At 44.0% G+C, this 24,425-nt stretch overlaps 1 protein-coding gene across 8 annotated transcripts in view; it reads left to right on the plus strand.

Annotated features, from left to right (window-relative positions):
- Positions 1 to 24,425, plus strand: part of nf1a (neurofibromin 1a) — a 132,194-nt gene that overhangs the window by 86,144 nt on the left and 21,625 nt on the right. For 7 of the 8 annotated variants that reach the window (XM_079514833.1, XM_079514835.1, XM_079514840.1 and 4 more), the window contains 13 exons: positions 5,758 to 6,190; positions 6,947 to 7,287; positions 7,697 to 7,899; positions 9,436 to 9,629; positions 10,295 to 10,435; positions 14,227 to 14,506; positions 15,658 to 15,872; positions 16,996 to 17,057; positions 17,170 to 17,311; positions 17,734 to 17,835; positions 18,603 to 18,743; positions 21,022 to 21,148; positions 21,857 to 21,988. In XM_079514833.1, the coding sequence (XP_079370959.1) occupies positions 5,758 to 6,190; positions 6,947 to 7,287; positions 7,697 to 7,899; positions 9,436 to 9,629; positions 10,295 to 10,435; positions 14,227 to 14,506; positions 15,658 to 15,872; positions 16,996 to 17,057; positions 17,170 to 17,311; positions 17,734 to 17,835; positions 18,603 to 18,743; positions 21,022 to 21,148; positions 21,857 to 21,988 (2,513 nt within the window). Of the gene's footprint in view, positions 1 to 5,757; positions 6,191 to 6,946; positions 7,288 to 7,696; positions 7,900 to 9,435; positions 9,630 to 10,294; positions 10,436 to 10,842; positions 11,014 to 14,226; positions 14,507 to 15,657; positions 15,873 to 16,995; positions 17,058 to 17,169; positions 17,312 to 17,733; positions 17,836 to 18,602; positions 18,744 to 21,021; positions 21,149 to 21,856; positions 21,989 to 24,425 lie in introns of those variants that run through there. The other variant, XM_079514838.1, reaches the window with a different exon arrangement.

Raw genomic sequence — 24,425 nt, forward strand, 5'->3', positions numbered from 1 at the left:
CTTCTAGCAGTTCATTTCGTTTTATTAATCACATTTCTTCCATGTAGCCCATGTTTTGTAATGGCTTCATCATGCTATTATGCCCGTGGATATACAGAGTGAACTTAACAATGATAAATTAATATGCTAATACCTTTTAAATAATCAGTAGTGGGGCGAGATGGAAAAGGGGCGAGCGGACCCGTTACCGACATAGAAGACAGAACAAGGTTGTATTCCCCCCTAATACTGAACTAACATTCATTTGGAAGGATTTACACAACTTCTGTTTGGGTGTCAACCACACATAATACAAATAAGCATTTACCCTCACGTAGTTACTAAATTATGCTCGGCTAACGTTTTTTAGAAGTCTTGGGGCGGCCACCTCGCCCCAGTGTCTGCTCTAGCCGTTCTACATCTACTCAAGACAGTGTTATTCAGTGCAGACCACTACCACAACAGCTGATAAATTCCAACATTCACAACAAGAGGTTCCTTTTAAATTTGTTCCTGTGCATGTGACTGGTAGAATGAATTTAGCAAAAGAAATTGGCAGCATTTGGCTGATACGTTGGTGGTAACTTCCTCTCCTTGTGTTAATATGTGCCATTATTGAGGGGGAAAAAAATGAAAATATTAACCCAAAGAAGAAAGTACTTACCAAAACCTGTACAGGGCACAGTAGTGGTGTTATTCCGGTGAAATTAGAAATAGTTATTCTTCAGTTGTCCACCTCATGTTGAGTCAAAGCACTAAGGAGGGAGAGTTGAGGACTTTTGGCTCATTTACAGGAAGTGTAAGTGTTACAGCACACTTACTTATCTGCAGTAAAAATAGACCGTCACCTCTAGAATGCTGTATCCTGGGGTGTGCTGTTCACATTGACTCACTGTGTGGCGCAAACCGTTTGTCAGATTCTGATCTGACGGTATGGCGTAAACATCAGAAACCACCTGTTCTCTGTGAATACCATGTGTATACCATGTAGAGAGATGAAACGCAAACCTGTGGAGTTGTGGGCCACTTGAACAAGTTTGAATTTGTCGTGTGCATTGCATTTCCATTATATTTTAACCCATTTTGACCTGAGATGTTGTTTCTATGTCAGTCGTTCTTCAATTTTTCAAAAATAGCAGACCTACAAGCTCGTGGCGCGCTATGAGCTTGTAGATCTGCTATTTTTCAATAGCTAAAGCATAACATAATGCTAACACCAAAAGGGGTTCCTGCCCAAAATGGGTTAAGAAATTTTTTGGGCGTTTTTTTCCCTTTTTTGATAGGGTACAGTAATTAAACAGGAAAGGGGAGATGGGGAGTGACATGCAGCAAAGGCTGTCGGGATCGGGAGTCGAACCCACGGCACACCGTCCGGCTGGCTTGGCAGCCTAGGTGCCCAGACTGTTGAGCTAACCGTCCGGGCCCATTGCATTTCCATTTTAATGTTTAATATTCACTATTATTTGAGCAATTTCATACATCATACATATCATCTGCGCGTGTTTACAGTTGTTTAACTATAAACATTAGAAAGTCCATTACACTTACTTTACCATTATATCCACTATGAAAACCGTTGGCTTTCCTAGACTTGTTTGAGCTGACAAACCGCTTCAAGAACTCAGTTTAAAAGTCTAGGCCTCGAGTGTCTCCAAGGAACAAATGTTTCACCCGGTCTCACTTTGCTCAATATAAATAGATTTACACTTTATTATTATTATTCATCGTGGAAGACCAAAACACCTGTGTAGTTTACCATTGTGGCCTGATAGCATATTCATTTCTGCTTAACAGTAATTCCAGTTAATGAATAGAGGATATGCATGTGACATCATCATACCATGACGTTATGCGGGAACTTCCACTCTATTTCCCACTCACTGTATGCATGCACAACATTGCACATACCCTCGACTGTCTACACATTGACCCTCACATAGTGATGAAATTCACTGGTTGGGTTTAGCGTGTCTCTTTTAAAAACAGCTGCATTGAAAAGCATTTAAATATATTTTGTATTTTAACTACATTATTATTCTATGTCAAAATACTGGGCTTGCTAAATCTGTTATATGATGCAAAAAAGTTATATATATCTTTTTTTTTTGAGTGGTGCAAACCACTCCAACAACCAGCTTTGTCTGTATCTATGTTTGTGTACCTGTGTGTGTCCGTGCACAGGTGAGCATGGTTGCTATGGTTAGTGTGTGACGTCACTGACATAGCTGATCAGACTATATAAGACCTTGCACCACTCAGTTCACACGGGTGTGAATTGTTTTTTAATGTCTAATGAGAAATCATAGATTTGAGTCTTTCTGACATCTCCATGCTTGTTAGACATGTTCAGATAATAGTAATTGAGTTCATAGACATCCATTCAAAGGACATGAGGTTGCCTCAGGCCAACTCGGCAGCCATCCAGTCATTAGATGACATGTCTTTATCTCAATGGAACCCATAAAGAGGGTGCCATGTGATTAGTTTAACGGCGTGAACAATTAATCCATTTAGGCCTGACGTCGAAATAAATAAAAAGTCTTCTGAAAGAATATTATATTCAAAGATTTGTGCAACATTTTCACGATTTTTCAAAAATAGCAGACATACAAGCTCGTAGCGCGCCACTCGGTGGCGCGCTACGAGCTTGTAGATCTGCTATTTTTCAATAGCTAAAGTATAACATAATGCTTAGTTAAAACACCAAAAGGGGTTCCCGCCCAGAATGGGTTAAGCGTCTTAACATCTGCTCCAGCAACATCTTTTAGTAACGCTTTGCCTCACATCGATTGGCTGACGACCGTTTCCATCCATTGATTTGAAACCAGCACTATTCCAAAAAATCAAAGGTTTATTATTTAGGATCCACATGGAGCAGAGTTAGAAGCTTTAGTTGCAAAAGGAAGTCTGCAGTAGAGTGAAGACTTGTGAGAACAGTTTTTTTTTACTGACGCGTGACGGTCAGCACAGAAGTTTGAAGGATGTACTGACCCAGCTCTATCGCCTGTCATCACAGCAACGGAGCTTTTGATAAATGCACACGCTACAGTTGGGAGTGCCGTGCACAAGGACTCAGGTGTAAAATGTGGACAGGGATGGCTTGAGATGGCTTCAGAGATGAGACTTGAATCGGTTTGCTGCTCTGGTTGTCGTTATACTGCCCTCTTGTTGTCGTTTGGGTGTCTAAAGTTGATCTAGTCGCTTTAAGTTGTTATACAGTATGTAAGCAAAATGTGTATGTATGTTGCTGTGTGTTGGAATTTGGAAAGTGAACAAAATGTGCACAAGTACTGTGGTCTTGTCTGGATGTTTGTAAGCAACAACATAATGCTAGTATAATGTTGTTCCCCTTTGCTAGATCTATTAAAGATTATACATAATCAATTTAAAATCAAGTTGCTTGCATTGTCAGTATCCATCTGATATAATGAAAATGTACACCTCCCTTGGGCTATTTAGTTAAAATATTTTCACTTCCACTTGGGGTTCAGCTGTCAAGGAGACTGTTTGAGATGAGTCACTCTCCCATGCTAATTATTCAAAAACCTTAAATGTGAGTGCGATTAACTTGTGCAGTTGGCATTCTTGACACACACCCCAATGTAATCCTTATTACGCTGACCAACCTTGTCATCCTTGTCCAAAAAAATGAGAAATGAATACATTTGAGTATTGACACTACCATACATCAAATCCATAACATATTCACTAATAATCTAATGCAATTATACAGGGTGAAATTAACCCACAACCCAAATGAACCATGAAAAATAACCTTAGAGACAATGTTGCTGGGATATGAAATAGTAAGATTAGAAATGGAACATTTCATTAAAATTTCATGGAGGTGTACTGCTGAGCTGTCCTGGATTCTGCGCTGACTGGAGCTCAGCTGTTGCTATCTGCTTATCTATGCTGTGTGGCAACAGTGTGCTCCGTCCTCACACAACCAGGGGCATGTCCTCCAGATCTCTGGGGTTGTCCATGCACGAGTCTCTGGAGCTGGAACTCGGCAGTGGCGCCCGCGGCACCTCTCGGCCATCGCTTTCATCGACCTCGACGCCTTCCAGAAGGCCCACCTCCGCCTCTGGCCGCGCCTCCCCTGGTTTCCTCATTTCCTCCAGCTCCCTGTCTGCCCTGACCTCCTCCAGCATGACGCTGGCGTTGCAGGGTCCCACCAGTCCCTCTGCCTCGGAGCGGTCCACGGCGCCCCAGTACCCTGCGCCGCTCGCCAGGTCAGCGTGGCTTCGGGAGCGGCGCGGGGCGGCGCACGCCCGGCGCTGCAAGTAGCACACCTGGCAGCCCAGAGCCAGGGTCGTGACGAGGAGGCAGAGGATGAGCGCCCCTGCGGAGGCCACGGCGATCAGCCCCATCTCGGTGTCGATCAGGCAGTCGGCGCGGGTGCCGTTGTCCGGGATGGGGAAGAAGGGGTCCGCGGCGGTAGTGGGATGAGTCTCGGTCGAGTTTTCCTCGTGAGCTTCGGTTGGGTTGACGTAAGGCTGGTGTGGTGATGTTACACCGCTTTGGTTTGCTGTGACGGGAGATGCTGACAGTCTGAGCAGGAGGAACAGGCACACAGAGATGGCAGAGTTCTCCATTGTGCTCTGTATTCTGTAATGGGAGGGGGAAAAGAACCAAGAAAAAAACAAGCCAGAATCATTAAAACTTATGTTCAAACTGGTCAAATTGAAGAGTTTATGATGATGATGATGATAAAATATTGTCAAACGGCTGTAAAGTTTTTATGCCGGTCAACTCGATCTTCTCTGACTACTGCAGGGCAAGTTGGAATCTGTTAATCTCACTCCAACTCGGGGGGAGTTTTAATCGAAACTTTGTGCTTCCCTAATTTCCATGTTAATTAGCCTAGATAAAGTCTTACTCTCACTGTCACACTTCACAACCAAACTTGCTATTAAAGTGTTGAATTGGTGAATTTTGACGTACTGCTGTACCCAGGATCCTCTCTGAACATTTCTCTGAACTTATTCTCGGAGTGGAGAGATGGATTGTTACGAGTCTTTCTACTATCCATTGCCAAGAGTTTTTTTCTCCATTTAGAATTTTTGAGTGGTGCAACCACTCCAAGGAACAGCAATGTCCGTCCTAACCTATGTGACTGTTTAGAGTACCAGTAGGGGCAAAAGTGGCGCTGTTGTGTCAGAGAGAGAGAGATAATGTTGCACTGTTGCCTGCTAATTACAGAGAGAGAGAGGCAGGGGGAGAGGGGAGTTGCACCACTCAGTTCACACAGGTGTGATTTTTTTCAGAAATGCAGATGTGACATTTACCTTGATTTCTGGGTCTGTTGCTGAGTGAAAGATGTGGTGTGAATATCGGGAGACAAACCGGACTCACACTTCCTGTCCCTTCTCTGGGGATCTGTTCAGCAAAGTTATTTTTGTTGGTCTCTATCTTGGTACCACTCGGTTTAAATGCATTCTGTAAGAGAAACGAGATAAAGAAGGAAGCATTGTACATTTATACGTTTGTTTTACACAGTTCGATGCCTTCAATTGAATTACCTAAACGTCTATGTAATTAATACAAAGCAGGCCATGACATTTCTGTGCTTCTTCCAAATCGGGCATTAAAATAAAAAATCACACGTGTGTGTGTGTGTGTGTGTGCGCGTGTGCGTAAGGAGGGGTTTTGAGCAGGCTTTCAAATTGCTTACCCACTCATGTTGAAACGAGAACATTTCATCACTGCTGTTAGGGGCTTGATGCTCGCTGATTTGACTGACCTGTTTTTTATTTTTTCTTGTCCTGTCTTCAGGTTCAAAACGGGTCAGATCAACGGCGACCTGCTCATCTATCACGTCCTCCTCACCCTCAAACCCTACTACGCTAAGCCCTATGAGATCGTGGTGGACCTGACGCACGTGGGACCCAGCAATCGATTCAAGACCGACTTCCTCTCCAAGTGGTTCGTGGTCTTTCCGGGCTTCGCCTACGAGAACGTGGCGGCCGTCTACGTGTACAACTGCAACACCTGGGTGCGGGAGTACACCAAGTACCACGAGAGGCTCCTGACGGGCCTGAAGGGCAGCAAGCGGCTCCAGTTCATCGACTCCCCGGGCAAGCTGGCCGAGCACATTGAGCCCGACCAGCAGAAGCTGCCCGCGGCCACGCTGGCCCTGGAGGAAGACCTCAAGGTGTTCCACAACGCCCTCAAGCTGGCCCACAAAGACACCAAGGTCTCCATTAAGGTAAAGCCCGAGCAGATGGAGAGAGAATGGACCATTGAATTGTTTCTTTTCTTTTTTTTCCTATTTTTTTTCTTTTTTTTGTACTCATTCTATGAGTTCAGGCGGAATTGTTAGAGAAGCCAAACCACCAACTTTTCTTTTTTTTTTTAAATGTTTTTTTGTGGCTTTCGCCTTTATTTTATATATTTTATGGAGGGACAGACAGTAGGCTGACAGGAAATGGGGAGAGAGATGGGGGGAAGACATGCAGTAAAGGCCGCCGGGATCGGGAGTCGAACCCGCGGCACACTGCCAGACTGGATTACCAGCCAAGGTGCCTGGACCATTGAGCCATGGCCCAGGCCAACCACCAACTTATTAAAAGGGTGAAAAAAGCCGAGTACTGAACAAGCCTTCTACCATTGGCAGGTAATGTCACTTTGTATTCAGTACCCTGATTTTCACGAATTGAATTGGGTGCACTTTAAACGGTGGTTTTAGAGAAGGTAAGTTGGTTTAGCACAAGATTATGAGGCGATTTGATTTAATTGTGAAAGTATGTGTGACTCCAGTTAGCCACACTTTTTTTTTAAACTTAAAAAAGAAAAAGATTGTCCAAAAAAGGCTGGGTACTCTACTGAAATCTACTGAACTCTACTATTGGTATACTTTGTGTTGAAAAATCATCCAATTAACATGGGGGCACTCCACATCGCCATTCTGAAAGAATACAAGGGCACAAAATGTGTTTAACCCGTCTCTGTAACTCATCGCCAGGTGGGCTCGTCGGCGGTGCAGGTGACGTCCGCCGAGCGGACCCGTGTCCTCGGCCAGCCTGTCTTCCTCAACGACGTCTACTACGCCTCGGAGATCGAGGAGATCTGCCTGGTGGACGAGAGCCAGTTCACGCTGACCATGGCCAACCAGGGCACGCCGCTCACCTTCATGCACCAGGAGTGCGACGCCATCGTCCAGTCCATCATCCACATCCGCACGCGCTGGGAGCTGTCGCAGCCCGACTCCATCCCGCAGCACACGAAGATCAGACCCAAGGACGTCCCCGGGACCCTGCTGAACATCGCCCTGCTAAACCTGGGCAGCTCCGACCCCAGTCTCAGGTTGGCACTCGAAGGGACCGAACTGTGTTTGTTTTCACTGTATGAGGCCATTTATTGGCCATAGTTGGGATGTTTAATCTGTGGGTTACGTCTCCGTTTGACCATGGTTTATGTTGTCACTATGACGTTCAATTAAGTTTTGGCTTAAGTTATTCTTACTACTCCCTGTGCCTCAACAACCCCTTGTTAGTTCCACAAAATTGACACCACAAACAATCAGCACTATTTTTCCAGAGTTGACATTTTTGATCAATACTTTTTATCAAATGTAATTTCACACTTGCTTTGGTAAAGAAAGTCAATGGGTGTCCCTAACCAAGACCACATTATAATGTGGGTCTCCTTCTCATGAGGTCTCGGGAACCACTGAAGTAGTCCTATCTGTCCCCTTCCCTTACTGCTATTCCAGGTCTGCAGCCTACAACCTCTTGTGTGCTTTAACTTGCACCTTCAACCTGAAGATCGAGGGCCAGCTCCTGGAGACGTCGGGCCTGTGCATCCCGGCCAACAACACCCTGTTCATAGTGTCCATCAGCAAGACGTTAGCCGCCAACGAGCCCCACCTGACGCTGGAGTTCCTGGAAGAGTGCATCTCCGGCTTCAGCAAATCCAGTGAGTCGATTGGTGGTGTGACTCAGCATGTCTTGGGCCAAAATGTGCATTCTGGCAGTAACACACACTGCACGCACACACGAATACCCACTCTAGCCGTGTATAGTGTACTCCTTCTGTCGCATATCACTCACTTGGCTGTCACGAGGGTGCAGACCATCTACTCCTCGCTCGCCCACGCTGTCTATCACAGGCCATGCATTCACTCGATAAACAAACCACCACACGCCTACTGAGACAGACTCATACAACGGCATGTCATGAGCTGGTGATGTATGAGCTATTACTTTTATTTTATTTTATTGCCATATCCATCTTGATGCCGAGGAACGTAGGGTCTTTCCTGTCATTCATGTCCACAGACACCCTCCTGCTCTCTGCTGCAGCATCCATCCATTTTCAGGAGGTGCTCCATCACTGCACCAAGGCCAATGGGGCTGATGGCATCTCCCAGTCTGTCCTTGATGTGCATAATGTGTGGATGGAACGTGTGACTCTACTTATGGCCAAACACTGGCATATCTGCACACAATGTGGTCATAATGATTCTTGTATGACACTTAAGATCTCCACACACCGGGCGCGAATCGGATGCCAATTCGGATTTTTAGCAGCGTTTCTCCGTCGGTTTTCCGAAAAACGTGGCCGGTGTGCAACCACCTTTAGTCTGGTTGTTTCACCAAATATCGGGTTCTTCCTTGGCATGAGTTGTTGGAAGACAATTGACCCTTAACTCAGGACTACACACAGAGTAGTTGGAAGACAATTGACCCTTAACTCGGGACTACACACAGAGTATGGACATACAGGACTTCATGTGACTTGTGTGCCTTTTGTCACAATCATAAATAAAGTGTACCACATACAGTAGGGACAGGTCTAACCACAGGGTCAAGAAAGACGGGTTTGAATTGGGCTCATGTCTTGTACCATTGTCATCCTCTATCAAATTTAAAGTATCCTGCTTCTCCAATACTGAGAACTGCCTGAGAAACAAATGATGAGAAATCTGTGATGTTGCTGTTCAGGGCATATGTTCTGTTGTATGTAGGGATGTCCCGATACACTTTTTTCGCTTCCGATCCGATCCCGATACCTCAATTTCTGTGTTAGCCGATACCGAATACCGATACCAGTGTCGTGATTTCATGTTGTGTTTATAGCTATCTAGCTATATATCTCGTGTTGTGTTTATAGCAGACTCCTCACTCAAATGTGCACTTGCAGTTTCGGCAACTCCAAAGCAAATTCCACATGTCCCAACATTTTATTTACCTGCCATAGTGTCACCCCTTACCCCTGTGTCGGATCTGTGGTTAGACTGGCATTTTCACCGATACCGATATGACCCGATATGACAAATAAGGGCCGATCCGATACTTTTCCCGATACCGATACAGTATCGGGACATCTCTAGTTGTATGTTCTGTCTGTCTGACTCTAGAGTAATGAGTGTGTGCTGTTCAGGGCATATGTCATGTTGTATGTTATGTCTGTCTGACTCTAGAGTAATGAGTGTGTGTCTTGTCTCGTCAGGTATTGAGCTGAAGCACCTGTGTCTGGAGTACATGACTCCCTGGCTGCTCAACTTGGTACGCTTCTGTAAGCACAACGACGACGCCAAACGCCAGCGAGTCACGGCCATCTTGGACAAGCTCATCACCATGACCATCAACGAGAAGCAGATGTACCCTTCCATCCAGGCCAAGATCTGGGGCAGCCTGGGACAGGTGGGCCTTCATACCTACACCTTCTCTCAACCTCTGCATAGATATTAAAGACGCTAAACTCATTGCATTCTTTTAACCCATTTTAGACCTGAAGCCGATTTCTACAAAAAAATCCTAACGGATTTCTGAAAAACCTCTGTTTCTATGTCAGTGGTGCTCAATCTTTTTCATGTCAAGGACCCCCAGAATTATCTGTATTAAAGTATGTTGTTCCAGGGACCCCCCAGAAACCAAGATTTTAGTTAAAACGTTGCTCTGAAAGGATATATATTAGAGAGAGAGAGAGAGAGATCAGAGAATCTGGATGACAACTGACGTTCTGTCATAATTGCATCCCCTCAGGGGAACACTGTAAAACAGCATGAATTTACTTTAATTAATGGTATTACTGTTTGTGTTCGATTGGAGATTGAATTTAGGGAATATGGCCCCCACTGTCGGTAGGACCAGTTGTTTACATTCCATGATATGTTTTCTTTTTCTTCCAGTAAGTATTTCCCAGTATTTTAATGACTAAGATGTTAATGTGACCTAGTGAGAATAATAAAATGGTACAAATATTTAGATTTCAAGGGGAGTTTGAGATTCCGATGGTAATGATTTGACATTTTGCCCTGCTTATTTCTGTCATTTCCCATTCCTCTGGCCTCCACTTTGACCCTCAGATAACGGACCTGTTGGACGTGGTTCTGGACAGCTTCATAAAGACCAGCGCCACAGGGGGTCTGGGCTCCATTAAGGCTGAGGTCATGGCTGACACGGCGGTGGCTCTGGCTTCAGGGAACGTCAAACTGGTGTCCAGCAAGGTGAGACTGTCCCCTCTGAACTCATCAGGTGTACAGCAACAGTTCTTATTCTTTAAGCCCTAACCACACCCAAGGGTCAAGACTGTTTTAGCGTTGTCCCTGCGGTGTGATATGTCTTGTTGCACGTTGACCCACGTTGACCCTAGTGATTCAACGCATGGAATTCAATGGCCCAAACCACACCAAAGGGTCAAGACGATTTTAACGTTTACTCCTTGCAACCGTTTGGACCCAAGGAGTTGCATGGTGACCCTTTGGTGTGGTTAGGGCTTTACAGGAGGTAGATTTTGTGCATGGGAGTTGTTGTTTTTTCTCGAACTATCTGTAGCTAGCCACCGAATGGGCTACTGTATATGCACACACGCCATTTTGGAAATAACTTGGTCCACTTCCTTACTTCCTTCTAGGACAAATAAAGAGGATAGAGCACGGAGGTGCGGCCAGGGCTCCTGCGGGAGGTTTGCACATGTGCAGTGTAAACAGGAACTGCGATGATGGAGTGTTCCAGCAGAGGTGCTAGATAGAAAGCTCATAACTTGTGATGTAAATAATGAGATCCAGAACAGTTGAGAATTAAACAGCAGTCACCCTTCCATTTTCAAATGTTTTATATCATCCACAGCACTTGAATGAACAGTATCCATGTTCCTTTGTCATTTCACAAAAATAAAAGTTTGACACACAAAAACATTAACATTTAGTAAATGTCCTTTATCTTTCAGTCTGTTATACACAACATTTTTTCCACAGTTCCACAAATTGATATACTTTTTAAAATAAAAACAAATCCTTTTTATTATTTCAGTTCAGGGTCAGCAACTCTCATGCACCTCTAGCACCTCTGCTGGAACACTCCATCATTGCAGTTCCTGTTTACACTGCACATGTGCAAACCTCCCGCAGGGGCCCTGGCCGCACCTCCGTGCTCTATCCTCTTTATTTGTCCTAGACTTCCTTCACAGGTGTTGCCGATGATGCTAATGAAGGCTCTGTTCCATTCTGGTCAAACAGAGTCGGGGAGCTGCTATTGTGCAATGTCGGCTCACTGTGGAAACAGTGGGTCTCAATTCTCAAAGTGTTCTTGAGTGGGTTCCAAATGGCCTCCGTAAGGGTGTGTAACTTTGAGAGTGTACGAATGGAAAGGGTCCATTTGTACACAGAGTTATGGGGGTCCTTGAAGTTTTAGAACCACTGCAAACTAAATGGAACAGAGCCTTAATTAGTATCATCGGTAGCCCATTAGGCTCAACCCATTTTGGGCAGGAACCCCTTTTGGTGTTTTAAACATTATGTGGTAATTTAGCTATTGAAAAATAGCAGATCTACGATGGCGTCGCACTCCTGGTGCATGAAGGTGAGCGGCGTGCCCTGGTTGGCCATGATCTACAGGATCTATTGTCCATGTAGAGTGGCTGTTTTTGGCGCGGGACACCATCGTGCGATTGAGTATACATTAGATTAGTGTTTCCCTTTGATTACAGAGGAGATATGTCTGCAGGGATTGGTTGGGTCATTCTGTATCAGCCGCTCACAGAAAGGGATTGTAATAAACAAATATGCACTTTTAAGAAATGCTGCCAATCGGAGAGGAACAAACTGCTAAAATATTATTTAACCATTTATTAAAGACGTGGGATCTCTCTGTGTCCCAGACAGACATGAGTGAACTAAAACACTTTTCGTTTGACCATATAAAACTGACTGTTATTAAATTTCAATCTCATCACAAATTATTTTCATATCCATGTTTTTTTCTTTTTCCCCCCCCCTTTCATATCTGTGTAAATTTGTGATAAATGGAAAATTGTTTGGATTTAAAACACTGAAACAGATTTTATTATAGCTATAGATTTGTCCCAATGAATAAATTAAAAGTGTACTATAGTGAAATTCTAAATATCACGTAATGCACAGCGTCGAGGAGCCGGAACCAATTACTTTTACTCTTGTGTACCAGTATATGAGAAGTAACACATTTAATCTTGATCTTGAATGCTAATTATTGCCTAATTAAATTAAAGTACGCTTACCACTTGAGGCAAATATCCCTTTCCCAGTGAATCCCTTTCCCGTGGTTACAGTATCCAAAGTGACAAAGTCCTCCACTCAATGTCCATCATCTATCTGTGTGCTCTGGATCCCAATGCACCCTCGTACTGAGATAAACAAACACAACACACACACAGCCCCAGATGCACAATAGCAAAGCCAGGCCCCGGCTCCTATTATAGAGCACACTGTAAGGAATGGCAGTGAATGGTAGCCATTGTGAAGATGTTTTTCCCTAAGAAGAAATGAACAGACACTCTATTGGTGCTGAAATGCAGGGTCCCCCACCTCGCCCTAAATGTTATGGGAATTATTTTATACTTTATTGGAATGTATTTTAGGATATCAAGTTGATTATGGTGTGTGTGTGATAGGGTTTTCAGTGTTTATATGTATTAATCCATTGAGACCTGGAACGCATCCATGTCACGTTAGCGTTAGCGTTTTAAACATTATGTTATAATTTAGCTATTGAAAAATAGCAGATCTACAAGCTCATAGCGCGCCACCGAGTGGCGCGCTATGAACTTGTAGGTCTGCTATTTTTGAAAAATCGTTAAAATGTGCCTCAAATCTTTCCGAAAATTGTCATGATTTAGAAAACTTTTTTTTTTAAATTTCGTCGTCAGGCCTGAATGGGTTAATATTATCCACACGGTGGTCTCTATGTGGATGGCATGGCCAGCCGCAAACTGATGTCATGACAGGCCAGTCTTGTTGGACACAATGGACCCTTGTCTGTCCCTGTCAGCCTCTGTCACCCCAGACTTTAACCAATTACATTTTCTTGACGGATAACAACCATGTTTACCCTCGTCCTAGATATTAAAACCAGCATTCAGTTATCAGGGATGGATGGGGCGGCTACACGGTTAACTCTCTATCTATCCATCCAGTCAGGACTGATTCGCTAGAAATTGAAAATAGCTGAATAATATAATTTATTAAAATATGACATGATTGTAATTTGTAACCTGTCCTGCTCTCGCAGCTGCTTGATAAATGTGTTATTTTTCATATTATTTACTAAATTTCTCTTCTATGGGAGAGCAGTCAGAGCACCCCCTGGCGCGATCACAGAAGCATTTATTATACACTTTCAGATAATTCATTGGCTGGATCAAGGTCGTAAAACCCCAAGTCAGCGGGATACTGCACCCATTTGTGCTACATTAGGGCCATTACGGCCGTGGCCGTGTCTTGGACCCCCGAACGCTACCGACAGCTCAGTTCAGACGCTCTGCCGAGCGGCTGAAGCTCAACCTAGCCCCAAGTGGAGCAGACGACCAGACCAGCACGAGCGAGATGTCTCGCCGAAACGCACTCCTTGCATGATAAGCGAGGAAGGAAAAGGCCTATATTGAATTCCAGCCAATTACCTGAGGAGGATTCTACAAATGTCTTCTAAATCCTGACAGTTTTCTGAAAAACCCTATGTTTCTGTGTCAGTCATTCTCCAACATTTTGATGTCAAGGACCCGCCCAGAAGCAAAGATTTAAAAATGTTTGCTCTGAAAGAATATATATTCAAAGATTTGCGCCACATTTTCACCATTTTTCAACAATAGCAGGCGAGTGCCGCGCTATGAGCTTGTAGATCTGCTATTTTTCAATAGCTAAAGTATAACATAATGCTTCAAACACCAAAAGGGGTTCCCGCCCCAAAATGGGTTAAATTGAATTTAAACAAAGCATCATTAGCCATCCACTGACCCCCACCCCCCCGTCCCTCTCAATCCCAGGTCATCGGTCGGATGTGCAAGATCATCGACAAGACCTGCCTGTCCCCCACGCCCACGCTGGAGCAGCACCTGATGTGGGACGACATCGCCATCCTGGCGCGGTACATGCTCATGCTGTCGTTCAACAACTCTCTGGACGTGGCGGCCCACCTGCCCTACCTGTTCCACGTGGTGACGTTGCTGGTGGCCACCGGGCCGCTGTCCCTGCGAGCGTCCACCCACGGCCTGGTCATCAACATCATCCACTCCCTGTGCACCTGCTCCCAGCTCAACTTCAGCGGTGAGTCCTGCTGTTCCTGCTCTATACTATGATTCTCATGATCAGTAAAAATGTGGCCAAATTTGACTGAGAGACTGCCCATTGGATTTTTTTGAATTTTCGTTTTTTCCATGTCATATGAAAGCAGTGAATCATAGCTTCAAATTGACATGTTGGTTGTTCACTTTGACCCACCAGTTTCGGAGATATGGCGTATAGAGTAATGTCTTGCAGAAAACAGCGAGTTGAGAAAACGGGCTTGAAAGGTTCACTTCTGTGGACTCTAACATTACACCTAGCAACATGTTTAAGCATTTATTTCATATTACATCGATTTCAGCTCTTGACACTTATTTCAGCCATGCTCTAGTATGTGAAGAGATGTAAAAAAAAAAAAAAAAAAAAAGTTTTCTCTGGTGAAAAGCTTGAATTTGCGTGATGGCAGGCTCTCAGTCAAATCTGGTCACAAATGTCCTTGCTGGCCTGTTTGTGTCTCGGAAGTCTTGAAAATGTGCTCTCCTGTGCCTGACTGCCTGTCGTCTGGGCTGTCTTCCTGCTGTCCGTCTCAATAAAGACTAAACCACAAAATGGAGGGGACAGCCTACATAGTCTGTGCTGTGAACCCAGATAGTGGCACACAGAGGCAATTTGTCAGCTTATTTTGTGTGGCTTAAGTATGGAGCATGTTTCACTTCTCGTAATGTTCTCTGTCTATTTGAGTCAGTTGTCTGAATGTAGTGTATGTCCTGCCGTCTGACACCTGTGTCTATTGTGCTTCATTGCTTGTTAGGTCATTTTACCACTGTGGTGTAAATGAATACGAGACTGCTCGCCCCTTTACCAACTCGCCCCCGCAACCTTTTTTAATGTAGTTAACAGTTAATTTAGTATTTCCCTCCCTCTCTGAAATCTGAAATTATCTTGTATACAGATGTATTTGATTGCATAGTAGTTGATCTCTATACTAATCAGAGTATAAGCGGCCATGTCTTTCCGGCACCCCAGAGCTCCTATTTTGAAGGAATCCCGGCACCGATTGTGTTAAGATGACCCAATGCTACGCTTCATAGAGGAAAAACTAGGGGGTCAGCGAGTGACGGCAGGACTTCGGCGCTCTATTGTCATTTATTTTCTCCTTCTGGCAATAACCGTGTTATTTGCTTTTTTTGCAGAGGAGACTAAACAGGTGCTGCGACTGAGCCTGACGGAGTTCTCGCTGCCTAAGTTCTACCTGCTGTTTGGGATCAGTAAGGTGAAGTCGGCCGCGGTCATCGCCTTCCGCTCCAGCTACAGAGACCGCTCGTTCTCGCCGGGCTCGTACGAGAGGGAGACCTTCGCCCTCTCGTCCCTGGAGACGGTCACTGAGGCCCTGCTGGAGATCATGGAGGTGAGGAGGGAGGGAGGGAGGGAGGGCTGCGACTATACATTTATTTTCTTTATTTTTTAGATGAATAAAAAAATATATATTAACCCATTTAGACCTGACGTCGAAAAAAATAAAAAATAAGTCTAATAAATCCTGACAGTTTTCTGAAATACCCATGTTTCTATATCAGTGGTGCTCAATATTTCATGTCAATGACCCCAAACTTTATATGTAATTGGCCACCGACCCCCATCTGAAAATATGTTGTTACAGTTGACCCCCCCCCCCCCCAGAAGCAAAGATTTGAGTTAAAAACATTTGCTCTGAAAGAATATGTATTCAAAGATTTGCGTAACATTTTCACGATTTTCCAAAAATAGCAGACCTACAAGTTCATAGCGTGGCACTCGGTGCCGCGCTATGAGCTTGTAGATCTACTATTTTTCAATAGCTAAAGTATAACATAATGCTTAAAACACCAACAGGGGTTCCCGTACAGAATGGATTAATGCGAGACAATTATTTAGTTTTAAAGATTTGTTTTTGGCTTTTTGCCTTCATTGATAGTTATTAGTGAAGACCGACAGGAAAGAGAGAAGGGGAGAGACATGCAGCAAAGGTCGGGACTCGAACACGCGACACGCTGTCAGTCTAGACTAGAGCCTATATGTGGCATGCGCCTGGACCACTTGGCCAGCGGGTGCCCCGATGCAAGACAATTCTAATAGTTTTATTTATTTATAATTGACTAAATATATAAGTGTGATTAACCACTTAAACCCTATTTAATACTTACAACAGTGTTGCACAAAAATTCAGGCAATAGTAGATCTACAAGTTCACAACAAGCCATATTGTGACATGTTTAGGTAGTATTTTAGATTGTTTTTCTTCCTTTTTTGAAGTGTTGGAAAACATGATTCAAAGTTTTCCCCCCCAAATGTCTTCTTTTTAAAAATATATAAATCATAGGATGGGGTTATAATGACATGAACACACACACACACGCACGCACACGTCCACACACACACGCACACAATGTAGACATGTCACACATGTACTAGCCTTGACCATTTTAGTTTTAAAGCCACTTGTTTTATTTTATTTTTTTTGTCAAACATTTATTTCGTTGTTTCTCTACTAGGCGTGTATGAGAGACATACCAGCATGCAAGTGGTTGGACCAGTGGACAGAACTCGCACAAAAGTATGTACCTCTAATATCTCTATGTTTGATACATGACTGTAAAAAAGACATCCTAGGACATAAACAATGAGTGTAAAGCCCCTTATGTGTGTGTGTGGTTTGTGGTGTCCAGGTTTGCGTTCCAGTACAACCCCTCTCTTCAGCCCCGGGCCTTGGTTGTGTTTGGTTGCATCAGTAAACGAGTGTCTCACGGACAGATCAAACAGATCATCCGCATTCTAAGCAAGGCCAGCCCTCTGCTCAGCATAGACCGGGTTAGTGCACTCTCGCTCTCTCTATCTCTCTCTCTCTCACACTCTCACACACGCACACACACTATAATTGGACATGTGTCGTTGTTTGATAGCTTTCAGAGAGCTGATAATGTTCTATTCATTGTCATGCTGGATTGTCTATAGGTTTTTTCAATGCAAACACCATAAACCCCCTAGCTTCCAATTCATCAGTCTGATGAATGCATGGAGTTATCTGTCCTCCCTCTCTCTCTCTCTCTCTCTCTCTCTCTCTCTCTCTGTCCCGTTCACTTCCTTTCTTGCTTTCTCCTTCTTTCAAATCCCTTTTGACTCCCTCTCCCTTTTATGTACACACCATGAATATCTCTCTCTCTCTCTCTCTCTCTCTCTCTCTCTCTCTCTCTCTCTCTCTCTCTCTCTCTCTCTCTCTCTCTCTCTCTCAGGGTTTAGAGAGCTGTCTGAAGGGACCAGATAATTACAACAGCCAGGTGTTAATAGAGGCTACCGTCATTGCTCTAACGAAGCTGCAGCCTCTCCTCAACAAGGTACAGTACTGCAGCTGGTACACTTCATATCAATGTATGCATATTGTTTATCCCGCTCTTAAGCAACAAACAAATGTTGCTTTACAACATCTAAACAACCAGCCCTCACTGAGAGAGAAATTTAACAGACCCAAGTTTACTGCTGTGGCAGCGTGACAGCGTCATGCTGTGAATTGTAGAAATGTAAACTAAAATGTAATCAGTGAACCCTTCTAAAAGAGAAGATGTGTGTGACTGCAGGAGTCTCCCATGCACAAGGCCTTGTTCTGTAATCATTGAACCCTTATAAAAGAGAAGATGTGTGTGACTGCAGGAGTCTCCCATGCACAAGGCCTTGTTCTGTAATCATTGAACCCTTATAAAAGAGAAGATGTGTGTGTGCAGGAGTCTCCCATGCACAAGGCCTTGTTCTGTAATCAGTGAACCCTTCTAAAAGAGAAGATGTGTGTGTGCAGGAGTCTCCCATGCACAAGGCCTTGTTCTGTAATCATTGAACCCTTATAAAAGAGAAGATGTGTGTGTGCAGGAGTCTCCCATGCACAAGGCCTTGTTCTGTAATCATTGAACCCTTATAAAAGAGAAGATGTGTGTGTGCAGGAGTCTCCCATGCACAAGGCCTTGTTCTGTAATCAGTGAACCCTTATAAAAGAGAAGATGTGTGTGACTGCAGGAGTCTCCCATGCACAAGGCCTTGTTCTGGGTGGCTGTGGCTGTTCTTGTACTTAATTAGTGAACCCTTCTAAAAGAGAAGATGTGTGTGACTGCAGGAGTCTCCCATGCACAAGGCCTTGTTCTGGGTGGCTGTGGCTGTTCTTCAGCTGGATGAGATCAACCTGTACTCTGCTGGAACGGCCTTGATGGAGCAGAACCTCCACACCTTGGACACGCATCGCGTCTTCAATGACAAGGTACACACGCACGCACACACACACACACACACACACATACACACACACACTGGGCTTCTCTCCCTGTCTGCACTTCCTGTGGTTCCTGTGTCTATATATCTATATCTATCTATATCTATATATATATATATATATATATATATATATATATATATATATATATTAGGGCCGGGACTTTAACGCGTTAATTGAGATTAATTAACTACAGAAAAATTAACGCGTTAAAAAAATTAACGCATTTAATCGCACCTTTTTTTTCCACCGCGGAACGTTTCTCACTGGGTGCGTTTCTAGTAGTACTGAATAGGCTGCGGCACGCGAGCAGCAGCAGCAGCAGCAGCAGCAGTTGTTTACTCTACACTACAGGCTACAGCTCCGTCAGAAAGCCCAAACCCAAATGAATCGAATGAAGAAGCCGCTTATATCGCTTTTGCTCCATGGATGGGACATTTAGATGTAAAAGCTATCGGATGGACGCGTGGATAGCGGCATGGCTGTGTGCAATGTCAGAGGGAAATGATCCATTTATGACCAACGTTAGCATATATGCTAGGCTTGCTAGCTGCTTCAGTTTAACATGTCTCACAGACCACCGGAGACGCGCGGTGATTTCACCGCTGTCAAGCTGTCCTCGATGCGAAACATACTGAAGTAGCAAGCGTGGGTCAGCCCCAACCTCATGTGAAATGTTTCCCCCATAATAAAGTTGTTTTTATTTGTTCTCATGCCCCGCCATGTAAAGCACAATTGAGTATTCATATACACACTGCTGCTCTTGTTTATCTGTTGGGATAAAAAAGTTGTATTGCTTAAAGGGGAATACCACTCATTTTCAACATTTTTCTATGGAGTTGTGTGCACTGGAAATAATAAAGTCCCCCCATTATGTGTTGCCTATAGAACTGGAGGTCTGAAAAAAACAGTAACATTATGAAGTACATTTTTGTGATGTCACTGAGATGTACTTCATAATGTTACTGATTTTTTTCAGACCTCCAGTTCTAGGCAACACAGAATGGGGGGGACTTTCTTATTATATCCACACAACAACTCTAAGGTATATTAATGACACTATTCACTGGGATACCAAAAACATTTGAAAAAAAAGGTTTCTCACTGTTCTCGGGTTGAATAATGGTATGCGATTAAAATGCGATTAATCGAGATTAATTAACTACAAAGCCTCTGATTAATTAGATTAATTTTTTTAATCGAGTCCCAGCTCTAATATATATATATAAAAAATTGTCAGCTCGTATAAAATATACGTAGCGCGCCACTCGGTGGCTTGTAAATCTGCTATTTTTGAAAAATCAAAGAACGACTGACATAGAAACATAGCTTTTTCAGAAAACTGTCAATTTTCAAACAGACATTTTTAGAATCTGATCTCAGGTCAAAATGGGTAAATGGCCCTATAGCCCGGCCTAGCCCAGACTGCTTTCTGGTCTAGAGGGGCGGGCGCGCAAGGAGCAACCGCTGGAGAATATTGGATCACCGATCTGATTTACCGTGTTTGTTCACATGCATAGTAGCGCTCATTGACCGTGTTTGTTTGGTTAGCAACCGGGTTAGCCACATTGACAACGACGTCATCTGCGTTGCTACTATTTCGATCGGTTGCCGTGACCCAATAGCCGCAGACTGCCACTTTGGCAACGGCCATCCCAGAAACGGCTGCCGTGGGAAGGGCTTTCAGTCTGAATAATGAAGTGAGGCTATTGCCAACTAAGAACTAATGAAGGCTGAAGGCCTTTCCTGTCCAACGTCACTTCTCTGCCGATGCAGTATTTACAAACGGATGAATTTTATATACTAGCCCTTACCCGTTGTGAGATACTGCGCCCTGGGTGCGTTTTCGCATTTTTTATTCACTAATAAATTAATTATTAATTTATAATTTGTTAAATTGGAAAAAGGGCTTCGTTAAGACCTCCATATTATTATGGTCAATGCCTGTGTGAAAAGTGGGAGTGATTGGTGCAGGCAGTGAGGAGCTACAGCGGTGTTTCTGACAGACACTCAGACAGACAGACAGACAGACAGACAGACATTGTCAGAATTATTTTATATATATATTTATACATTTATATATATATATATATATTATATAATGGAGGCAACAGCTCAGGAAAAATAAACATTTTACTGTCACTGTTACTTGATTTGGAGTGACGGACGCACTCGGTAAAATATGAAATGCCTGCAAACATAACTTCCCAAATCTCCGTTCTCCTTCTCCCTCTCCATCTTCTATAACCTTGGCATGACGGTGCAGAGCCCAGAGGAGGTGTTCATGGAGATCCGACATCCTTTGGAGTGGCACTGTAAGCAGATGGATCACTTTGTGGGACTCAACTTCAGCTCCAACTTCAACTTTGCCCTCGTGGGACACCTGCTTAAAGGTAAAGACACAGACTGCCACTCAAACACTGGAAAATACACTGTGTGTGTGTGTGTGTGTGTGTGTGTGTGTGTGTGTGTGTGTGTGTGTGTGTGTGTGTGTGTGTGTGTGTGTGTGTGTGTGTGTGTGTGTGTGTGTGTGTGTGTGTGTGTGTGTGTGTGTGTGTGTGTGTGTGTGTGTGTGTGTGTGTGTGTGTGTGTGTGTGTGTGTGTGTGTGTGTGTGTGTGTGTGTGTGTGTGGTGTGTGTGTAATGATCCCTAGGATTACAGTGTATATCAATGATATAAGTGTTTTAAGTCTTTTTTTATTCTTCTATGATCTCCATTTCCTTTTGGTGTTTTAAACTAAGCATTATGTTATACTTTAGCTATTGAAGAATAGCAAATCTAGTCGATCTAATCGAGTGGCTTGCTATGAGCTTGTAGGTCTGCTATTTTTGAAAAATCTTTGAATATATATTCTTTCAGAGCGAACGTTTTTTTTATTTCGACGTCGGGTTAAAAGGTCTTTAAATAAATACTTTTTGAAATGTCCTAGGGGAAAATGCATTGGTAATTATTTCCTGGGCCTGGCGTTGTCATGAAAGGGGGCGGGACTGCGACGCTCTATATGAGATGAATGTATACGCCCATGCTATTGAGTTCTGCACGATGCAGCCGACTACATTTCTAAAGAAACTGTACGTGCTTGTTTGTTTGTATGCATCTAGGTTACCGTCACCCGTCCACCAACACCGTAGCGAGGACTGTTCGTATTCTCCACACGCTGCTGGCTCTAATCGGCAAGCATCTGAAATGTGACAAGTTTGAAGTCAACACTCAAAGTGTGGCCTACCTGGCTGGTAAGTCCCCCACAAGCTTCTCGCCAACCGGGTTGTCTCAGATCTTTTTTTGGGGTGACTGATAACAACTTAAATCATATATACTTTGTTGATCGGTGTCCCACAGAGGGACATAGCTGCTGTTTGCAGAATATTCACCTATTGATATCGGGCTCATGTGTTTAACTTAAATAAAATACAAATATTGTTATGTAGCACTTAAACATCATAAAAAATATACTACACAAGACAAAGTAAAAAGAAACGTATGGATTAAATACAGAAATAATGAAAACATATTTGACTATTCATTTTTTTGGGTAATTATTTAGTTCATTTTTGTAAACCTTTCCAATACATTTTTACACAAAATATGTAACAAAAGTAGTTTTTTCTCAGAACGGGCTGCGTCATTGCAGCATAATGTATACGGCATGACAAAAAGAACAGATCTACAAGCTCACAGTTCGCTTCAGCGTGATGCGTAGTCTGTTTGTAGATCTGTTCCTTTTGTCACTTGACCACAACCTGTGCAGCTGCAGCACATGAGCAAAATGCCCTGACTGATTGTTATATAGTCCTAGAAATTGGGTTTCAAATATCCTGGAAAGGTTTTGTAATTTAATTGGGGGGGGGGGGGAATGGTTGGGAACCTTAGAGTATATATGAATAGAGACGGCACCCGGAGGAAACCCTGAGGCGAAATGGACATAGTGGCCGAATTTGGTATTGCAGCGCTGGGCCAAACTCATGAACGTGCTTGTCCGTTGACTATCATTGTGCATGTTCATGATGACACGTGAACGCTGTTTCATACGTGAACGCTGCTGTTTCATACGTGAACGCGTGCAGAGATGGGCAGTATTTGAAATACATGTATTTGAAATACGTATTTGAAATACTTTTTTGTATTTTGTAATTTGTATTTTGCTGGGATGGAAGAAATGAGATGTATTTTGTATCTAGATACTTTCAGATCTAGTATTTTCTGTATTTCAAATACATAAAATACTTTTTAATGTCATTTTACACAGCCTCAGGTTTAAACTGTAGGGGCAAAACACATAACCTGACTCCGCCAGATGGGGCAGCAGAGAGTACACTGGGTTCCCCCCTCCTGCTCCCATCTGGGAACTCTCAGGCAGACTTGATGCCCGGCCACAAAACGGCCTGGCCAATCAGCAGCAGCTAGAGGCGGGATAGCCGCTGCTGATTGGCCAGGCCGTTTGAGGCCTGGCAAGGAACGGTGAGCACAGGGCGGGCGGAGCCGTGGGGGCTTTTTACGTTATTTGCGCAGTGAGTGTAACGCTGCTCAATGGTGAAATCTTCCGCCAACAGCGTACCTTAGTGATCAGAATCAAGGACAGGCCTATCGTAGTAGACATTTCCACCACGCGGAAACGTCCCCCTTTCAAAGTGGGGGGGTGGCGGGGGTGTGTGTATATATATATATATATACATATATATATATATATATATATATATATATATATATATATATACAATTGAGTTTTTTTTTATCCTTGTGTTTGTATCTATAATTTCCAGGGGCTATGCTTAAGTTTGTGACTAAAGCCACAACACAGCCTCCCCACTGGGAGCACTGTTTATACCAGTCAGTCTGTCATACCATCCCTCCCCACTGGGAGCGCTGTTTATACCAGTCTCTCTGTCATACCATCCCTCCCCACTGGGGGCGCTGTTTATACCAGTCAGTCTGTCATACCATCCCTCCCCACTTGGGGCGCTGTTTATACCATCCCTCTACACTGGGGGTGCTGTTTATACCATCCCTCCCCACTGGGGACGCTGTTTATACCAGTCTCTCTGTCATAGCATCCCTCTCCACTGGGGGCACTGTTTATACCAGTCAGTCTGTCATACCATCCCTCCCCACTGGGGGCGCTGTTTATACCAGTCAGTCTGTCATACCATCCCTCCCCACTGGGGGCGCTGTTTATACCATCCCTCTACACTGGGGGTGCTGTTTATACCATCCCTCCCCACTGGGGACGCTGTTTATACCAGTCTCTCTGTCATAGCATCCCTCTCCACTGGGGGCACTGTTTATACCAGTCAGTCTGTCATACCATCCCTCGCCACTGGGGGCACTGTTTATACCAGTCTGTCATACCATCCCTCCCCACTGGGGGCGCTGTTTATACCAGTCTGTCATACCATCCCTCCCCACTGGGGGCGCTGTTTATACCAGTCTGTCATACCATCCCTCTACACCGGGGGCGCTGTTTATACCAGTCAGTCTGTCATACACAGACAGACAGACAGACAGAGAGACAGACAGACAGACAGACAGACAGACAGACAATAAATGTTTATACCTTATTCTGCTCTGATTGTCTACTTAAAACTGTTTTAAACTGTTTCAAAACCCCCCATTTTTTCATGGGGGGCCCCCTTGCTACAATCATGCTTAGGGCCCCTTGGAGGCCAGAATCGG

Source organism: Electrona antarctica (genome assembly GCF_951216825.1).
Source record: "Electrona antarctica genome assembly, chromosome: 11".
Lineage (NCBI taxonomy): Eukaryota > Metazoa > Chordata > Actinopteri > Myctophiformes > Myctophidae > Electrona > Electrona antarctica.